At 37.4% G+C, this 15,378-nt stretch overlaps 1 protein-coding gene and 1 long non-coding RNA gene across 2 annotated transcripts in view; one reads left to right on the top strand and one right to left on the bottom strand.

Annotated features, from left to right (window-relative positions):
* The window catches only part of RORB (RAR related orphan receptor B), a 131,036-nt gene that overhangs the window by 13,417 nt on the left and 102,241 nt on the right, over positions 1-15,378 (bottom strand). Inside the window, exon 4 of the mRNA XM_071730558.1 lies at positions 14,292-14,693. Within this exon, the coding sequence (XP_071586659.1) occupies positions 14,292-14,693 (402 nt within the window). The remainder of the gene's footprint in view (positions 1-14,291; positions 14,694-15,378) is intronic.
* Positions 1-15,378, top strand: part of LOC139789622 (uncharacterized) — a 51,702-nt gene that overhangs the window by 18,234 nt on the left and 18,090 nt on the right. Inside the window, exons 2-3 of the long non-coding RNA XR_011723205.1 lie at positions 6,113-6,278; positions 10,201-10,300. This is a non-coding gene — a long non-coding RNA (uncharacterized lncRNA). The remainder of the gene's footprint in view (positions 1-6,112; positions 6,279-10,200; positions 10,301-15,378) is intronic.

Here is a 15,378-nt window from a genome sequence, read left to right as displayed (position 1 = left end):
GGTCTAAAGATAGCCAAAAGTGGTTATTACCAAGTACAGGGATCTATTCATTGTTCTTTTATGGAAGGCTGGCTGTAAGTCTGAAGCCATGATGGCAAGTTGTTTCCATTTACAGTAAAACCAGACAGATAAATGGCCAAGTTGAAATAAAGGGATGATGAATTAAAAAATATTTTTTAAAGTATTAACAAAGGTTTATTTGAATTTTTAATATTAAGAATAGCAAGTGAGCCTCAGCTTTTTTAGAAAGATAAATTTCAGATGTAAGCTCTTATGTTCTATCTAAAGTACAGTTTTAACAAAATTAACTTTTTGTAAACATCCTTGGCTGTGGCAAACCTGGTTGAAGAAGCTAATCTAAAGCTACAGGATTTTTCATGTATGTTCCTGGAAGGATTTAACCAGACAGAGCTGAAGTGTGGCTAGAGTGGCATTTAGGCCTTGTTTCCAAATTCAATGTAACTTCAATTACAGTTCTACAGCCTGAATGGGGAAGGATTTTGCTTTCTGTACCCATTGGTTGGTCTTTTGCTCTTTTACGTTTCCTAGTCCAGCTGTCCTAGCTTCACCATTTGTTACTCAAGCTGAAAGTAGTCACGCTCTTGACTTAAAAAAACCATGCTATTTTGAATCAGATAAGATGATGTTATGACAACGGTCTGAGAATAAGACATTTTCTTTCATTGCACCAACCTCAAAATATATTTGATTAGTATCTCTATATTACTTCAAAGATCCTCAGTTCCAATCCTTTTCCTACCACTCATGTTTAGGACTGAAGAGCTGATAAACTCTTCAGGGTTTTTTAGGGGTGTTATCCTGAGTTATACCCACATAAATCTGTTTCCTTGGTCTGATATTAAAACCCAGCTAGATGTGCAAAGGCCTAAGACAATTGCAGCAAAGAGGAGCTCTTCATGCTGACATCCAAAGAGGAATCACGTGCAACAGAGACTGGAAACCCTTATGCTGCAGGCCAAGCAAGGCTGAATGTGTGATAGAAAGTGTACACTGTGCCTAAGAGGAGGAGAGGACTTCTCATTGGGCATAGACAGTGGAGGAAGCTGCTGGTTTATGCTCAAAGCTGGAATTCCTGGAATTCCTGGAATTCTGCATACACCTGGTGTGCTGAGCTGACAAGATGCAAAAATTAAAACAAGTATAAATCTTTCTTGGCTTCTCGGATAGTCCAGCAGCAGAAGAGCCAGTGCAGGTGAAGAACATAATTTTCAAAGGGTTTCAAAGACCCTGGCCTTTTTTTCTAACATTTTCAGATTTTAACAACTTTTCACTAGCGAAGTTAATATCAGTACACATTTCAGTGAATACATTCCAGAAACAAGTTCTTAAACCACTGGGAATAATGTTCTGACATCTGATATAAATCTCTCCAATCACAGGGCACAGATACTGTTCTGTAAGCAAAATATGACATATTTCTGTGACACCTTTCTGTGAGGCAGTTCTGAAACACTGCAGACAACCAAGTTCAATAGATTAATTCTTTCATTATAATAGAAAAAAAAGGGACAGTGAGGAAAGAAAGCAAACAGTTTCATACAGTTTGAAGAGAGATACTGCCTTGATGCAGATGCTGTGGCCTCAATCCTATGGAATTACCCTGCTGGGATGCTGCTCAGCACCTATGTCCCCCCTGTTCTCCAGACTAGAAGAGTCCACCACTGTTAGTCCATGCATCAAGTGGTGACATTTTTTCATTTGTTTTCAAAAATCTTGTATCAGAGATTTCAAAGATCCTCTTATACTGTGAAGCTGTATAGACACAACAGCTTGGATGGGCTGCAAGGACTAAAAAAGGCAATTTTTTTGAACTGCATTTCTTCTTGAACTTTTGTCGGCCTCTATTTTATATAAACTACAGCAGGTTTACAAAGTTTGTTTTATAAAAAGGAAAACAAAAGAGATGATGCTGCCCACTCAGGTGTGAGAATCAAAGTCTGCCAAGTTTTATTTTACAAGGACCGACTACTGCAACAGTGGAGTGAAAATTAGTACTTCCAACAGAAAGAATTAATAAGCCTGCACCACCATTATAATAACTGCAGCTGTAAACTGTAGGTTTTGAAAAGATTATCTGCCATAGTATAACACAAATATAGAATAGGTGCTTCACTCCTTCCCTTTTTCTGTGTACATTAGGGATGTATCTCCTACTCTGCAGGGTGATCACCTGATGCCATGAGAAATCTGAAAGCAACACTGTATCCTGGCAAATTGCCTTCACTGTGGCATAGAAGCATTCACATTAGAGAGCTTGGTTCTAAAGTACTAGTAGATTTCTAGTGTTGGCACCTTGAAATCTTTCAGAAAGTCAGACCTTCTCAGAATTTTTCAGAAAGCAGAGCCTTTTTGTACAAACCCTATGATCCATTAAAAAAAGCAAAAACCAAACAAAACAACAACAACAACAAAAAAGATCAAGCTAGAAAAAACTAGGAAAAAATTGCTTCTGCAGAGAGTCAAAGTCAAAATCAAAAGTAGGAGGTGTCCTGAAAAAGCTGGAAGTTGTACATCAGGAAGCTGAGTGATTATCTGCCAAAAAGATTTACTTTCATTCAGAAAAAAATGTGGGTCTCTAGAAAGAAATACTGTATGTATGTAAGTAATTTTATGTTCTGTGACATGCAACTTGTCAGACAAGGTGATCTCAATGTCTGTGACTAGCTGTAGCAACAAAAATGTAACATAAAAATGTACGTGTACTGAGGGTGAAAAAAAGGCTGCACAATGTGCAAAGGAGCATGGTAACAGAATAAATGAAAATAGAATCATAGAGCGGTTTGAGTTGGAAGGGACCTTAGCAATCATCTAGTTACAACCCTTCACAGCATCTATGGAATGTTCTCAGGGCCTTGTGGCTTGGTGGTTGCAAACTAAGAGTGTTGAGGCCATGTGCAAATACTCATGGAAACTGTCCCAAAGCATTACAAGGAATCTCAGGGTTGCTAACAGAATTAAACAAAGCTATCTGGGAAAAGCAGCAACCAGAGGGTGAGATGTGGAATACAGGACACAGACAAGATAGTGGTGAGAAGGATGTGAGAGATCAGTGCGGTTTCAGCAGAAGAAACAGAATATGAATTTGGCCATGCCTGCCTAAAACTACAGAGAGAACAAGAAGACTTAATTCTTTGTGGTTGTCCCAGTGAACAGTGAAGTAAGCTATACCACAATTAGTGCAGCAAACCCATCCTGGTTTCCTGCAGATGTGTCAAAGACCACCTGCCTCTGACCCCCCCATTCCCCCTGGCTGGGTGGGTAAGAGACATTCTGAGAGTGTACCAGGGACTGTTCTGCTCAGGGCAATTGGCCAGCAGTCACCAACTTTTTGGGTGAATATAATCCTGGGTCATGAATTCTGACATTCCCTGAGGTTGTTTTTTTCTTTCACCAGCCGAGCAGACTTTTTGCCAGACTTGTGGGAACCTAAGTGTCTGAGCCTTCTTCTTCCCTTCACTGAAGCTGGACATTAGCTAAAAGAGTATTGAATGGTCTTGGCAGAAATATTGGGCAGACAACAAGGCTAAAAAAGCCCCACTCCACCACTAAATCATGGTGATGAAATGAAGAGCAACAATGCATAAGCTATACAACTCTTGCATAGACTTGGGACTATACCTCACAACTTCCAGAACAGAGAATCACCTCTTCTATTTTCTGTTTACAGTTTTGGCTACACTTCTTTTTCCCCCTTTCTTTTTTTCCCTGCTGTAATTTCTTTATTTAGATTTCAGTAAGCACCTCACAAAAGGCATTCTTCAAAGGTTATATCTCAAACATGTATTGCACCAGTGAATTAGTAGCTACTTAAAACCCAACTACATACAGAAAAACCAAACATTGCAACCTAGATAGTATAAATCAGCATAATACAGACCTGCAGGGGTCTATCATAAGCTGATGAGTCAGTCCTGCCTTTATCAGACATTTCATTGTAATAACTGGAGATTTCAAATTATAATACTGAGGAAAAACTCCAACTAGGGGTCAAGTACAATGCTGGCGGGGTTGGGTCTAAAAAAACTCTGTGGACTGCACTCAGCATTCACCAGCTGTGAATTTGTCCTGCTAAGTGGAAATTATCCACAGTGCTCAGCAGTGTCTGATTCCTACAGGCTCTTTAGTTCTTTCATTTGTCTCTCTTTTCTCAGGAGAGACTCTAGTTTTTCTCAGAATTCTCTTCTTTTGCACTGGGAACTGGAGAACTTTGAAGTGTGCCTCCTAAAACACTGATAATCATCCTCAATTAAAATGAATAATGAATTTTTAATTTGCCACTTACCCTTAGGATCCAGTTGAGTAGCTAAGAGCTCATCTCAGCTTATATCCTAAGTTGAGCTCTCACAGGGATCCACTTTGAATTAATGCTGCAATAACACCACAGCTTTGGCTGACTGCTATAAGCATGCATATCAGTTCATACAACCATCAAAATCTCAACAAGACTTTTTAAATAAAGTCTCCATTCCATGACCCAAAATAATGCCTAGCTAGTATCAGATCAATTTTGCGTACTGGCTTCATGACAAGGATTACCTCCAAAAACTCCTAAAAACAGTAGCAGTGGAAGTCATGCAGGGAATAAAGTAAAAATATGCCTTATGGTCACTGTCAAACACAAAAAGTGGGTCGCTCTTTTTTTTTTTTTTTTTTTTTTTTTTTTTTTTTTTTTTTTAAAATGAACTGGCTGAAAAAACTAAGCTTTTTTTGCAGGAATGCAGGAACACAAAAAAAGTTCATCCCATTTTTCACCTGTCCCTGGCATTCTCAATGTCATAATACACAAAAGATTTCCCTTTCAAAAACTGTTATAGATACTGCTAGGTAGACTAGCAATTTTCATAACCCCCATTTGTTTAATAAATTTGTAACACTCCACAATATGCAGCCTAGGAAGATGATATGGTACATTAAAAGACTCATATGAGACTAGAAGTGCTTGAATTTAGTTCAGGAATAACACTTCCTTGTGTTTAAGTTATTGAAAACTTACTGCCAGGAACAGATTGCGCATCAAGAAAATTTTATGTGTGTGAATTCTGTGTTTCCTCTGTCTCCCTTTGGAACATATCAGTGCTTCATTTGCCTTTCAATAAAAAGGATAATAAATTACAAGAAATAACAATACAATTGAATGAAGTCCTAATCTGGAGGAACCTAGAGGTTGAACCAGAATCCTGTTAAATCCTAAGGGATCTTTATAAATACTTAAAGGTTGCCACTTAATAATACTTTTCCTGGGTATCAGCCAATTGAGTAAAAACGTATATTTTGTACTAATTAGAAATAATTTAGCTGGCAGCAAAATCTCCAGCCAAGGCAATTGCAAGAGCTTACGGGACATGGACTCTGCAGGCACCATATAATTATCACAAATATATTGAGATAAGCTATTTCTTAAATTCTTTCAGCATAGCTGAAAACTTTGTATGAAAGTTAAGATTGTTCCAAAAAAGAACATGGTTTTATTTATTACAATTAAGGAAACATTGCTTGGAGTGGACATTGTTCACTATGTAATCTATAAATATGCATGAAACAGTTGGAATATTAAGGTTTTTAAATTAGGGTTGGAAGGGTTTGCCCCATCATAGTCTGTAAATGGTTGGGAGAAACTAAACACATATTTTAGAACTTCTTTCACTGTTACAGGCTTACATTTAGCTTTTAATAAAAAATTTAAGCAATCTAGGAATAGAAATGCTTTTAAAAGTAATGTCAAAATGTTCTGCAGTGGTTGTTTTCCTGTAGTATGGCAGCTGATTTGCATCAAAATGGTGTCAGCATTAAGTGTCAGGAAGTGAAACAATTTAGTTATGATAGACAATGCCAGACATTTCACTGATCAAGAGAAAAAATGCCCATGCGGTCAGGAAGGAACACAAGGAAATGTTCCATGCCCTAATACTGCTATTCCAATCGACATGTACCTTTCATGCCTGAAAGTCTACTGCAGAATAAAAACTGTGCTCTGATAATCAGTTTCAACATTTTTCTTAGCTCTACATCTTGTTGCATTGCATTTTCTACTACACACATTGATGTTCCTCTCCCATGTGTTTCACTCCAGCTTTCTTTCATATTTTTTCAGCCTTCTATAAAAGACTTGATGCTGTTCTGTGAAATAAAGTGTCAAAACTGAATGGACTGAAGAAAGGCATCATTACGTTCAGAGCTGAGAACAAACATCTCAACTGCATAACAAGAAGAATTACATTATGCTCAATAATAAGGCAGAAAATAGTGAAAAGCATGAAGTAAGTGAAGAAATCTGTCAGACAAAATTTGGCCCATGCATGCAGTGGGAAAAAGTGAGGTATGGCCTCAGAAAGTCAAATTTAGGATGTTGCATGTTTATTGGGTAAGAAGTAAGTTTTTAAAACCAAACTTGCATTGGCTTCTTTGTGCCTCAGGACTTAAGAATGATCAAACAATCTTGTCTAGGATGACAAGGAAATACAATACATACCCCGGGTTAAGCTCTCACACAAATTATACATATTGTTGGTGCTGACTGCCCAGAAAAAACATTAAGGACAGGAAATATTGACAGTGATCTGAACGGGTTGCTCAGATGAAGAAGAAATGAGACACCACTAATTCAAACCATACCAATTTTTGCAAATAGTATGCCATTTTCATATACTTCAGTGATTCCTAAATCATTACTGCCTTGACTCCTGATTCTCATTTGAAGTGCTACATTTGCCTCCTCACAGATTACGTGTGAGACATGATTCTGCAACAAAAAACCTTCATATCTTCCAGGCCCTCTGTGCTCTTGTATCTGCTCTCTCCTTCTCTTTTTGTGGGTTTATTGCAGAACGTTATTTACCATTCTTTCTGCTATTGATATTGAGGCTCCTGAAGCATATGACAGGGAGTCAGCCAAATGAGTATTTATAATCCTGGCAGTAACAGCATGCCTCAGTACTTGTTAAACCATTAACTTTACATTGATCTTTTTCTGTGATTTTTGTGTTGGTATTTGACAATATTCACAGTCCAGCAGCATTCCTGAGAGGATTGTTATGATAGCTGGTAATATATAGGATGTATGATATGGCATTTTACATATTTTGACTGCTACAAATGATTGCTTTCTACCTGCTTTTCGGATTCTCAATAGAATGAACATATTTTGTCATAGTCCGGTTATGCAAGAAAATATTAAAATACTTTGAGAAAAGGAGGAATTCTATGTACTTGTTTTAGTAGATTAGAAATTTACCCACTTCAAAGAAATATCATGCTTTAGAAATGCAAGATATAGATAAGATTGTTTTAAAAAGTGTTCAATAGATCTTTTAATTAATTAGTAAAGCAATATGAAAAGCAAGCAAAACAGAAAAAAAGATAATAAAATGTTCTCCCTCCTCAACCTCGGTTAAAAGATGTCACTGTTCAAATGGTAACAATCACAGCTAAGATGAGGCCTCATTATCTAGAGTTCTATAGAAAAATAACAGAAAATTTTTATTACTTGAAAATATGCATCGTATGCTAGAAGTATTTACCTCTCTGTAAATAGAATTCTTGACTGTATTCCCACTTGCAACACTTATCACCATAATAAACATAAAGGGCAATATATAAAATGGCATTTTCTGTACTGTGAGCAACCCCAGCTAGGAATGGTGCCAGTGGCCATCATTAGCAAAATTATTGTGATGCTACTAGTTGACCTGCATTTGACAAATTAATTGACTTAACTGAAAGGGAAGTCAAATTTCTTTCAGAAATTGCAAAAAATCTTTATAATTTGCAGGGAAACCCATCTGAGGTATACTTTTAGGCTATCTACTGCATTTTCAAATAGTTTTAGATTAATTGCTTTACTGTATAAATTTGAACTAGAGATAGTAAAAAGTCACACTGCATTGTGACCATTGAACTGCTATAATTTGTGTTAAGTGTAGTCAAGCAGGGCTGCCAGAACCAACATGTGACTGATCCAAAGTCCACTGCAGTTACTGTGAGCCAGTGGATGCTTTGGTTATTTAAAAATTGCAGGGTGAAAAAAACCTGGTGCTTAAATGTAGTACTTTCTAGAAATCAGTCTTTATTTTCTAAATCTATGTCAAGAGCTGCAATGCAAATTCTATATTCCTTAAGTGCTAAAATATGCACTGAGTAAAAGATAACAGCATAATCACTTATTTATGCACATTTGGATCACATAAACTACCAAGTTGGGCAACATAAACTCATTAAAACCTTTATGTAAATCTGTAAGTAGGCTGGTTGGGGTCAAAATTTAAAAAATAGATTACTATTTTGGAGCTGGGAAAAGATAGATCTAGAAAGTTTTAAAAGCTTTCAAAAATATTACATTTGCCCCACATTTCTGCCGAATTATTGGTTGTTTTTATCGTTTGAATTTATTTCTAAATATTTGCTTAAAAACACTAGAATCTAAAATTATAAAAAAAACCATCCTGCACTCCAGCATCAGTTCAACTAATATTCTTCAGCATCATAATGCTCTAATTTACTCCTCTGCTTTCCTGTACATTTTTGTCAAGTTTTTCCTAACTACGCAATGCTGTCAAATTAGTTTTAGATCTTGCCATATCTGTTCTTCAGTGTAAAAAAAAAAAAGAGGAAAAAAATCAATTAGTTAAAAAAAAATAGCAGAAGTTCTAGGTTTGGTTACACGAACTGAAATGAGTACAGAACAGAATTATTGATTTATTCTTATTGTGACCTTTAAGCAGGTAATAATGGTAAGATACAGTGCCCTAAGGTGCTTGTGCAGAAGCACATCCTGCACATTTTTAATTGCTCACTAGATGGCAACGTTGCTCTGATGAAATACAGCTGTAAGGCTGTAAATACCTGGCTGGCAAAATTTGACTGTGGTAGGAGGGATATGAAATTATGGCTTAGGAAAAAAGATGAAGAAAAATTACACTGGACATCATCAGCAAAACCCTAATTTCTGTTTCACTATGTGGTGGGCAGTGGAAAGGAAACATCAACACAGGTGTCCATGTCACCCTAGCTATGGGTTTTAATTAAAGAGATCATTGCATTTTGAGTGTGGTTATCCTTAGCATGCCTTCAAATAACATCAAACTGACCAATAAATGTTCAGCAAGCTGTCCATTAACACCTGATTTGTCTCAGGGAACAAATTCTGGAGACACAGAGAAGGCAGTTAAAAAATAATGAATGTTTTTTACATTTGAGAAGTGTTTTAGAAACCTTCAACAGCAAGGCACAGAACACTTTTCAAGACATCAGTTTGATATTGGTATATATATTGCATATGCAACACAGTGCTGTGGACATCCATGAACAGTGTAGGCATGGAGAAATAAATTAAAGTTTTTTAAAGTTAATAGGAAGATTTCCATTGAAAGGAGAAAGGTGTGGGATGGGCTATGAAATATGTCCTCAGCAGACAAGTTTGAGAGAATGTTTCCAGGTGAATATCTCCTCTCAGGATGGTACAATGAATGAACTAAATGCTAAGTTCCTGCCTCTATCATATTCCAGCAATGGAAAAGTAATAACATTACAGTATATAAAGTTGTTAACTGTAGGTACTGATATGGATCTATGAACACAGCTAAATTAAAGCTTACATCTGTACAGAGTGTCATCTGCAGTCATCAAGGGGATTTTTCTTCTATCTCCTTTTCCTGAACAAGTCTTTAAACTTTTTGCAGGTTTTGCTTTACAGGCATTTTATAGTCAATAGGCCTGGGTCCAAAAAGCTGTATGTTATGGTGAACCTGGTGAGTAGGGAAGATGGTGCCTTCTCTAGTTCTCACCACATGGCTACCCTAGTGATCTATTTCCCACCCGAAGAAAGACATGGAAGAGCAGGGCCAGAGGGACTAGGGGAAAGTAAGATCTTGCCAGAGCCCGCAATCCTTACTTGCTATTTGATTTCAATTTTGGTAGAAATGTAAGCTTTGAAAGCCATTGGGTACTTTCAAATAGCACTGCTGCTGGAGACATGCCATGTTAATATACATAAACACTTTTATTCTGCAATTATGGAGGCTGGACTATATGACCACCCATAAACTTTAGTGGAGCCTTACTGACTACCTAAATCTACACAGTTATAGGGCATGTTTCAATTTGAACTGGAATGAACACTTAACAATTTGTTTTCTCCACAGAAGGGTTTTCTAATCATTTTTTCTCATCTTTAAAAAATCATAGGCTTGTGATCTCAACTGCAGTCAACACACGGAAGCCTTTCCATTAACTTTTAATGACCAAGATTTGAACCACATATTTTGTAACGAAATGCGATGCTCAGGTGAGTGATGGATAATATTATGCACATATATTTAAACAAGATGGTCTTTAATTTTACCGAGCCTAAAAGTAAGACTTCAGTACCTGCTAATTGAAAATCACACTTGGTTGCGTTTCCATTCACCTATGGGGCTACTAGGGTCAGGAAACAGAGATGCTTTCTGCCATTAGGATTTCCTACACACAAGCTAACTGCTGTGATTCTCTCTCTCAGGAGAAAGTCATTCTCCTCCTGCCACAGCATGAGGAATATCTGCCTCCCCAGATGTACAGATGGCACAGTGGTCAGGGAGAAAGAGGAAAGTGCTACAGGCACCCTGGCAACATGAACCCTCATATGGTGTCTTCCATGCTGGCAGCATTGCTGGCTGGCAGGACACACCTGGGTCATGCCACATAGGGACAGCAAGACAGGCAAAGAGCCTGCCCAACTCATCTGGTTTCTGCATCTGATCTGCTTTGTGCTCTGCCCACCATGTTAAGAATTCAGGTTAAGTCTTTAGCAAGATACAAGGAATTAAAGATGAGAATTCCTCCTGTAAAAGAAAAAGGAGCTGGTCTGGAAATACAGCTGATGCCAAGCTCATGCTCTGCTCCTGTATGATTATTTATGAGCTCTGGATTTTTTCTTTGTATTTGAGTTTCTTGGAACACTGAACTTGAAGTGTCTTAGGCCTGAGACTAAGGCACTGTTCTTCCAAAATAGGGAACTACCCGATTTCATCCATCTTTTCTCCATCATAAGCTCTGGCAGTTACATGACAAATTTGTGTCTATATTGATTCTGCTTGCTCTTGTTCTTATCCCTCTCATCCACAGGTGCCATTATCCTGCTTCTCTTAGTGATAAGATAATGTGTAGTTGTGCCTTAGTCTATTCAGCTTCTTTGGAGGAATATACTTGTACTATATATGTGTGAAGAAGCTCTATATAACCTTAATTTGTCAGCATCTCTTTCTCCTACACTTGTTTTCTGGCACAGTATTTACAGAGTAAATTTACAAGTAAGTATGCAATGCAGGATAAGCTATATTTTGCTTGCTGTGCCACTTTAATATTATGTGTTGAAACATTTGTTGTGCAAAAATTTTCAGTGTCCAAACTGTTAAGCTGAAAAATTTCCTCTTCTACTGTAGATGAAAGTAAGTTCAGGAAAAAGAGCATTTTCACATTCAAATTGAATCATAGAAGTGTAAAAGATCAAAGTATGCCTGACCATTTTGATTCTTTTTTGGTGGAGTTAGAAAACTGGCATGTGAAGAAAAGAATGTAAATACTGTGCATATTAAATAATAGAGTATCTTAGAAAATATAATTTTTATAACTGACAGGGAAATGAAGACTTGATATTTGGATTTTTTCAGAGAATCTTACTTAAGAGAAAGAAAAAAAGTAAACTAAAGTAGTTTACGGAACTGCAGCAAGTTGTTTAGTCAGTTGAAGAAAGGATTATTGTTAGAACTTGTTTTACAAATGTTTAACATTTTAATTTAACTGAGAGAGTTCACAGTATGCCAATGAAATGAAGAAATAATTCTAATTTTAATTTAAAAGGAGTCACAAAGAATCAATTAGGATGGAGACATAATAGGATTGAAAAAGTTAGGAAAATAAGAAAAAGAAAATAAGATTCAAACCTGGAAATGTGCTGTCTGAGGTATCTGAATAAAAACTTCCCTTTCCCTTTCAGTAAGGAAATGAGCCAACGTGATCTGGGCTAACTGAAGAAGCAACAGTTCAGTATATTGCTAAACAAGATAGTATAAAGGAATCTCTATCAGGTATGAGGCACAGTGCAGCATAGCTTTTACATCTCCTATATAATCTCTCTGATTTCATCTAACAGTTAAGGCCATAACTTCTATCTAGCATGAGATGATCTTATTCTTCAATTTCACTGGAGTGAATAAGAGTCAATGCTGCTGTGAAATTTAAGCACACTGTAACGTAGTTAAAACATCCCAGTGCTTAGAAGTTTGTTGCTTTGAGTGAAAGGCTGCAGCATTAAGAGGCATTTTATGTTTGTTTTTAAACACTAAAAATATAATTTTCCTGTGCATGAATCCCAATATTTTATGGTGTATCTCTTCCATTTTTTAAATTGTGTCAGCTGATCTCTTACACTACCTTATCTCTCACTAACACCCCTAATGCTCTGCTGCAGAGGCCACAATTGACATATAGTAGCACTTGGGCAAAATCTGAAGACTTTAGGAGCCTCAGTTCCAATTTCAAAGAGAAGAGAAGTAAATCCCAGCACATGAATTTTGTTGTCAAAGAGACAAACTCCTTGCTATGTCCTGCTCTCCATGCTCTGAAGTTTTCCCCACTTTGCTCTAGAAGGGGAATATTGGCCAGATGACACAGAAGATGAAAGAATGGGAAATGTGGAGTAGTTTTAGGGCTGGATAGTTTAGGTCTAGGAGAGCAAGTCAAATGGGTGAAAACCTAATAATGATGCAATATTTCTAAGTAACTCTGCAAAAAGTAAAAGTAAAATGATTCTCTAAAGATCATGAGTCAAAAATCCTATTGACTTCAGTGGGATCCTTTAGACATTAAGCGTATAGTTCAATGATTATATTCACTCTTTGACACCACTTTTGTAACTGGGCTAACTCATGGACTCCTGAACTCATGGAACTGACATATTTCTGGTAACTCTGAGTTTCTCTGGAAGCATTACCTGTTGATACATCAGGGAAACAGCTTTTATGGCTGTTTAAATAGTGTCTCAGCTGTTTCCAAGTACTGTGAACTACTGCTGCAGGACTAAGATTTGCACAGGCCACAGGTATCTAATATTCATATGGCCACATGAGCTGGGAGGGAAGGTGGAGCAAAAGTTCCTCACTAATCTTCTGTACTGCAAATTCCTCTGGACATCATTGGCCAGCAGCCTAGACAAATGTGATAACAAAGCATGTCCCACTAAACTATATATATCGAGCAATATATACCTATCAGATGACACTTCTCCATGACCCCTTGGTAGATCTGAGTACAAACATAAATTTAAAAATCTGTCACAATTTAATGTGTATATCCATGAGGCAGCAAGACCTGGAGAGGCATGACATTAATTAAATTGTTACAGGTGCTCTTAAATATAATATTTTCCCCTTCTTCTTTATTTTAATTAAATTCCATTAACAAAGTGTAACCCTCTGATTATATTCACTACCACAACTGACTCGGCATACTTCACTTGTTGAGCTGGGAAGAACCTAATTGAGATGCCAATCTTCTTTCATGTTATTTCTTTATAATAGAAGTAGTACTTCCAGTTGTGTTGAAGAGGTATGACTAGAGAATTAGATGAACAGAAATCCTCCTTAGAGAAGGATCGTCCTTGGCTGTTGCCTTTCAAACCTCAATATCTCACAGAGAGGCCTCTTTGCTACTTTTAAAAGAAGAAATCAAGGGACAGGTTCTCCAAGACATTCAGGCAGGAGACATTCCACACAACTGCATTCAGAGTTTGTGCACTTCAGGAATTCAGTGAATTTGCTCTGCGCGTATATTCACACACCAGAAGTAGCAAACTAGTGCTTTTTGACAATAAATACCCTAGAATTAGCTGCCATGGGGATTTTGAGTGCTGACAAGAATATAGATGGCTGGCTGGAGAGTACATTTAACCCCCCTAGCAATGATCTCATTTGAAACAAGCTCCCCGCTACAATTATCACTTGGTTCTGATTGATTAATCACCTGCTTTGGAGCTCCTATTTCATAAACTGAACATGAATTGCTGATTTAAAGAAACTGCATAATTTGCAGAGTTTGGTTGAAAGAGAACAGCCTTGATATTGTATCAACTATTGTCGGACTGATTTTCTTTCCCTGCATGTGTGCCTGTATAAACTTCTGAACATGTAATTATTGTGTAACTGTAGTGAAGAGCCTGTACAATATTTTTAATAAAGGCAAGATTGCACTCTATCTTATATATGCACAGACTACACTAGGGGAATAAGAATTTTGCTTACCTATTTCAGTCATGGATATCCCCGGAGCTAATTGCCCACTGTTGAAAGAGCTGTAGGTAAACAAGTTTGGTACAGAGGTGAGGTCATAGATAGGTTCCTGCTTTATCTGCTTGATTCCAGTCATGTCTAACCCAGACTGGTCTGGGGAAGGCTGGGCAGAATCCACATTATAATAACCCTCAGACTTTGGCAGGTCAATGACATGCCCATTTGAGTAGGTACTGCCAGCTTCGTTATTCATGTTGCTCAAGCCATTGTTGATGCTGTTGCTGTACACCCTGGCGAGGGCTTCTGCCTCACCGCTCTGCTGCTGCCGTTGCTCCTGCAGTCGCTGCTGATGCTTCTGCACCTCAGCATACAAGCTATCTCTCTGCTTTTTGGACATTCTTCCAAACTTCACAGCTGAAAAGAAAAGCACAATGCAAACCATTGTCATCTTTTATTTTTAATTAATTCCCCTCAACCCCTCTGATCTTTTGGTATTTACTTTTAGCGTTACATTTGGTGTGGAAACTAGTCTTTTGTTGTGAAAATGGGAGAGAATGCAAAGCTTTACAACATATGCATCTCACAAAGGAAAAAATATTAAGTGTTTGGATTTACAAGGTGACCACAATGGCTCCTGTTTGACAGGAGGGAGTCAGTCAATCACTTGCCACTGTGAATGTTACAAAAGACCATGCATCCTTTTATATCTGTGTTCACTGAACAACAGCCCAGAAACGCATGAAATCCACATGTAGATCCATATCCCATATGATTTACCAACTTTCCACAACTCTTTAAACAGTGCACAAACAGGATTAGTACTCTGGATGAAAACAGACCCTAAAGCCTTATAATTGCATCCTTTCAATGGGGTGCTATCTTCAAACTTTAAAAAAAAATTCTTACAGGTTAGAGTTAGAACCTAGAGGAAAACAACAGATTTGGAGGTAAACAGCACAAATGAATGTCATCTTTTCCACAGAGGAAAGTCTCAGGGATTTACACAATCAATTTACATAATCTCCCTGCATAAATCCATGCATTCCTCCTGATGAGAAAAGGAGGAAAACATCAGAGTATAAACCCTTCTCCCCAGGAA

This window comes from Heliangelus exortis, chromosome Z (assembly GCF_036169615.1).
Source record: "Heliangelus exortis chromosome Z, bHelExo1.hap1, whole genome shotgun sequence".
NCBI lineage: Eukaryota > Metazoa > Chordata > Aves > Apodiformes > Trochilidae > Heliangelus > Heliangelus exortis.
The sequence above is the reverse complement of the archived record's forward strand: the minus strand, read 5'-3'. Positions and strand labels throughout refer to the sequence as shown.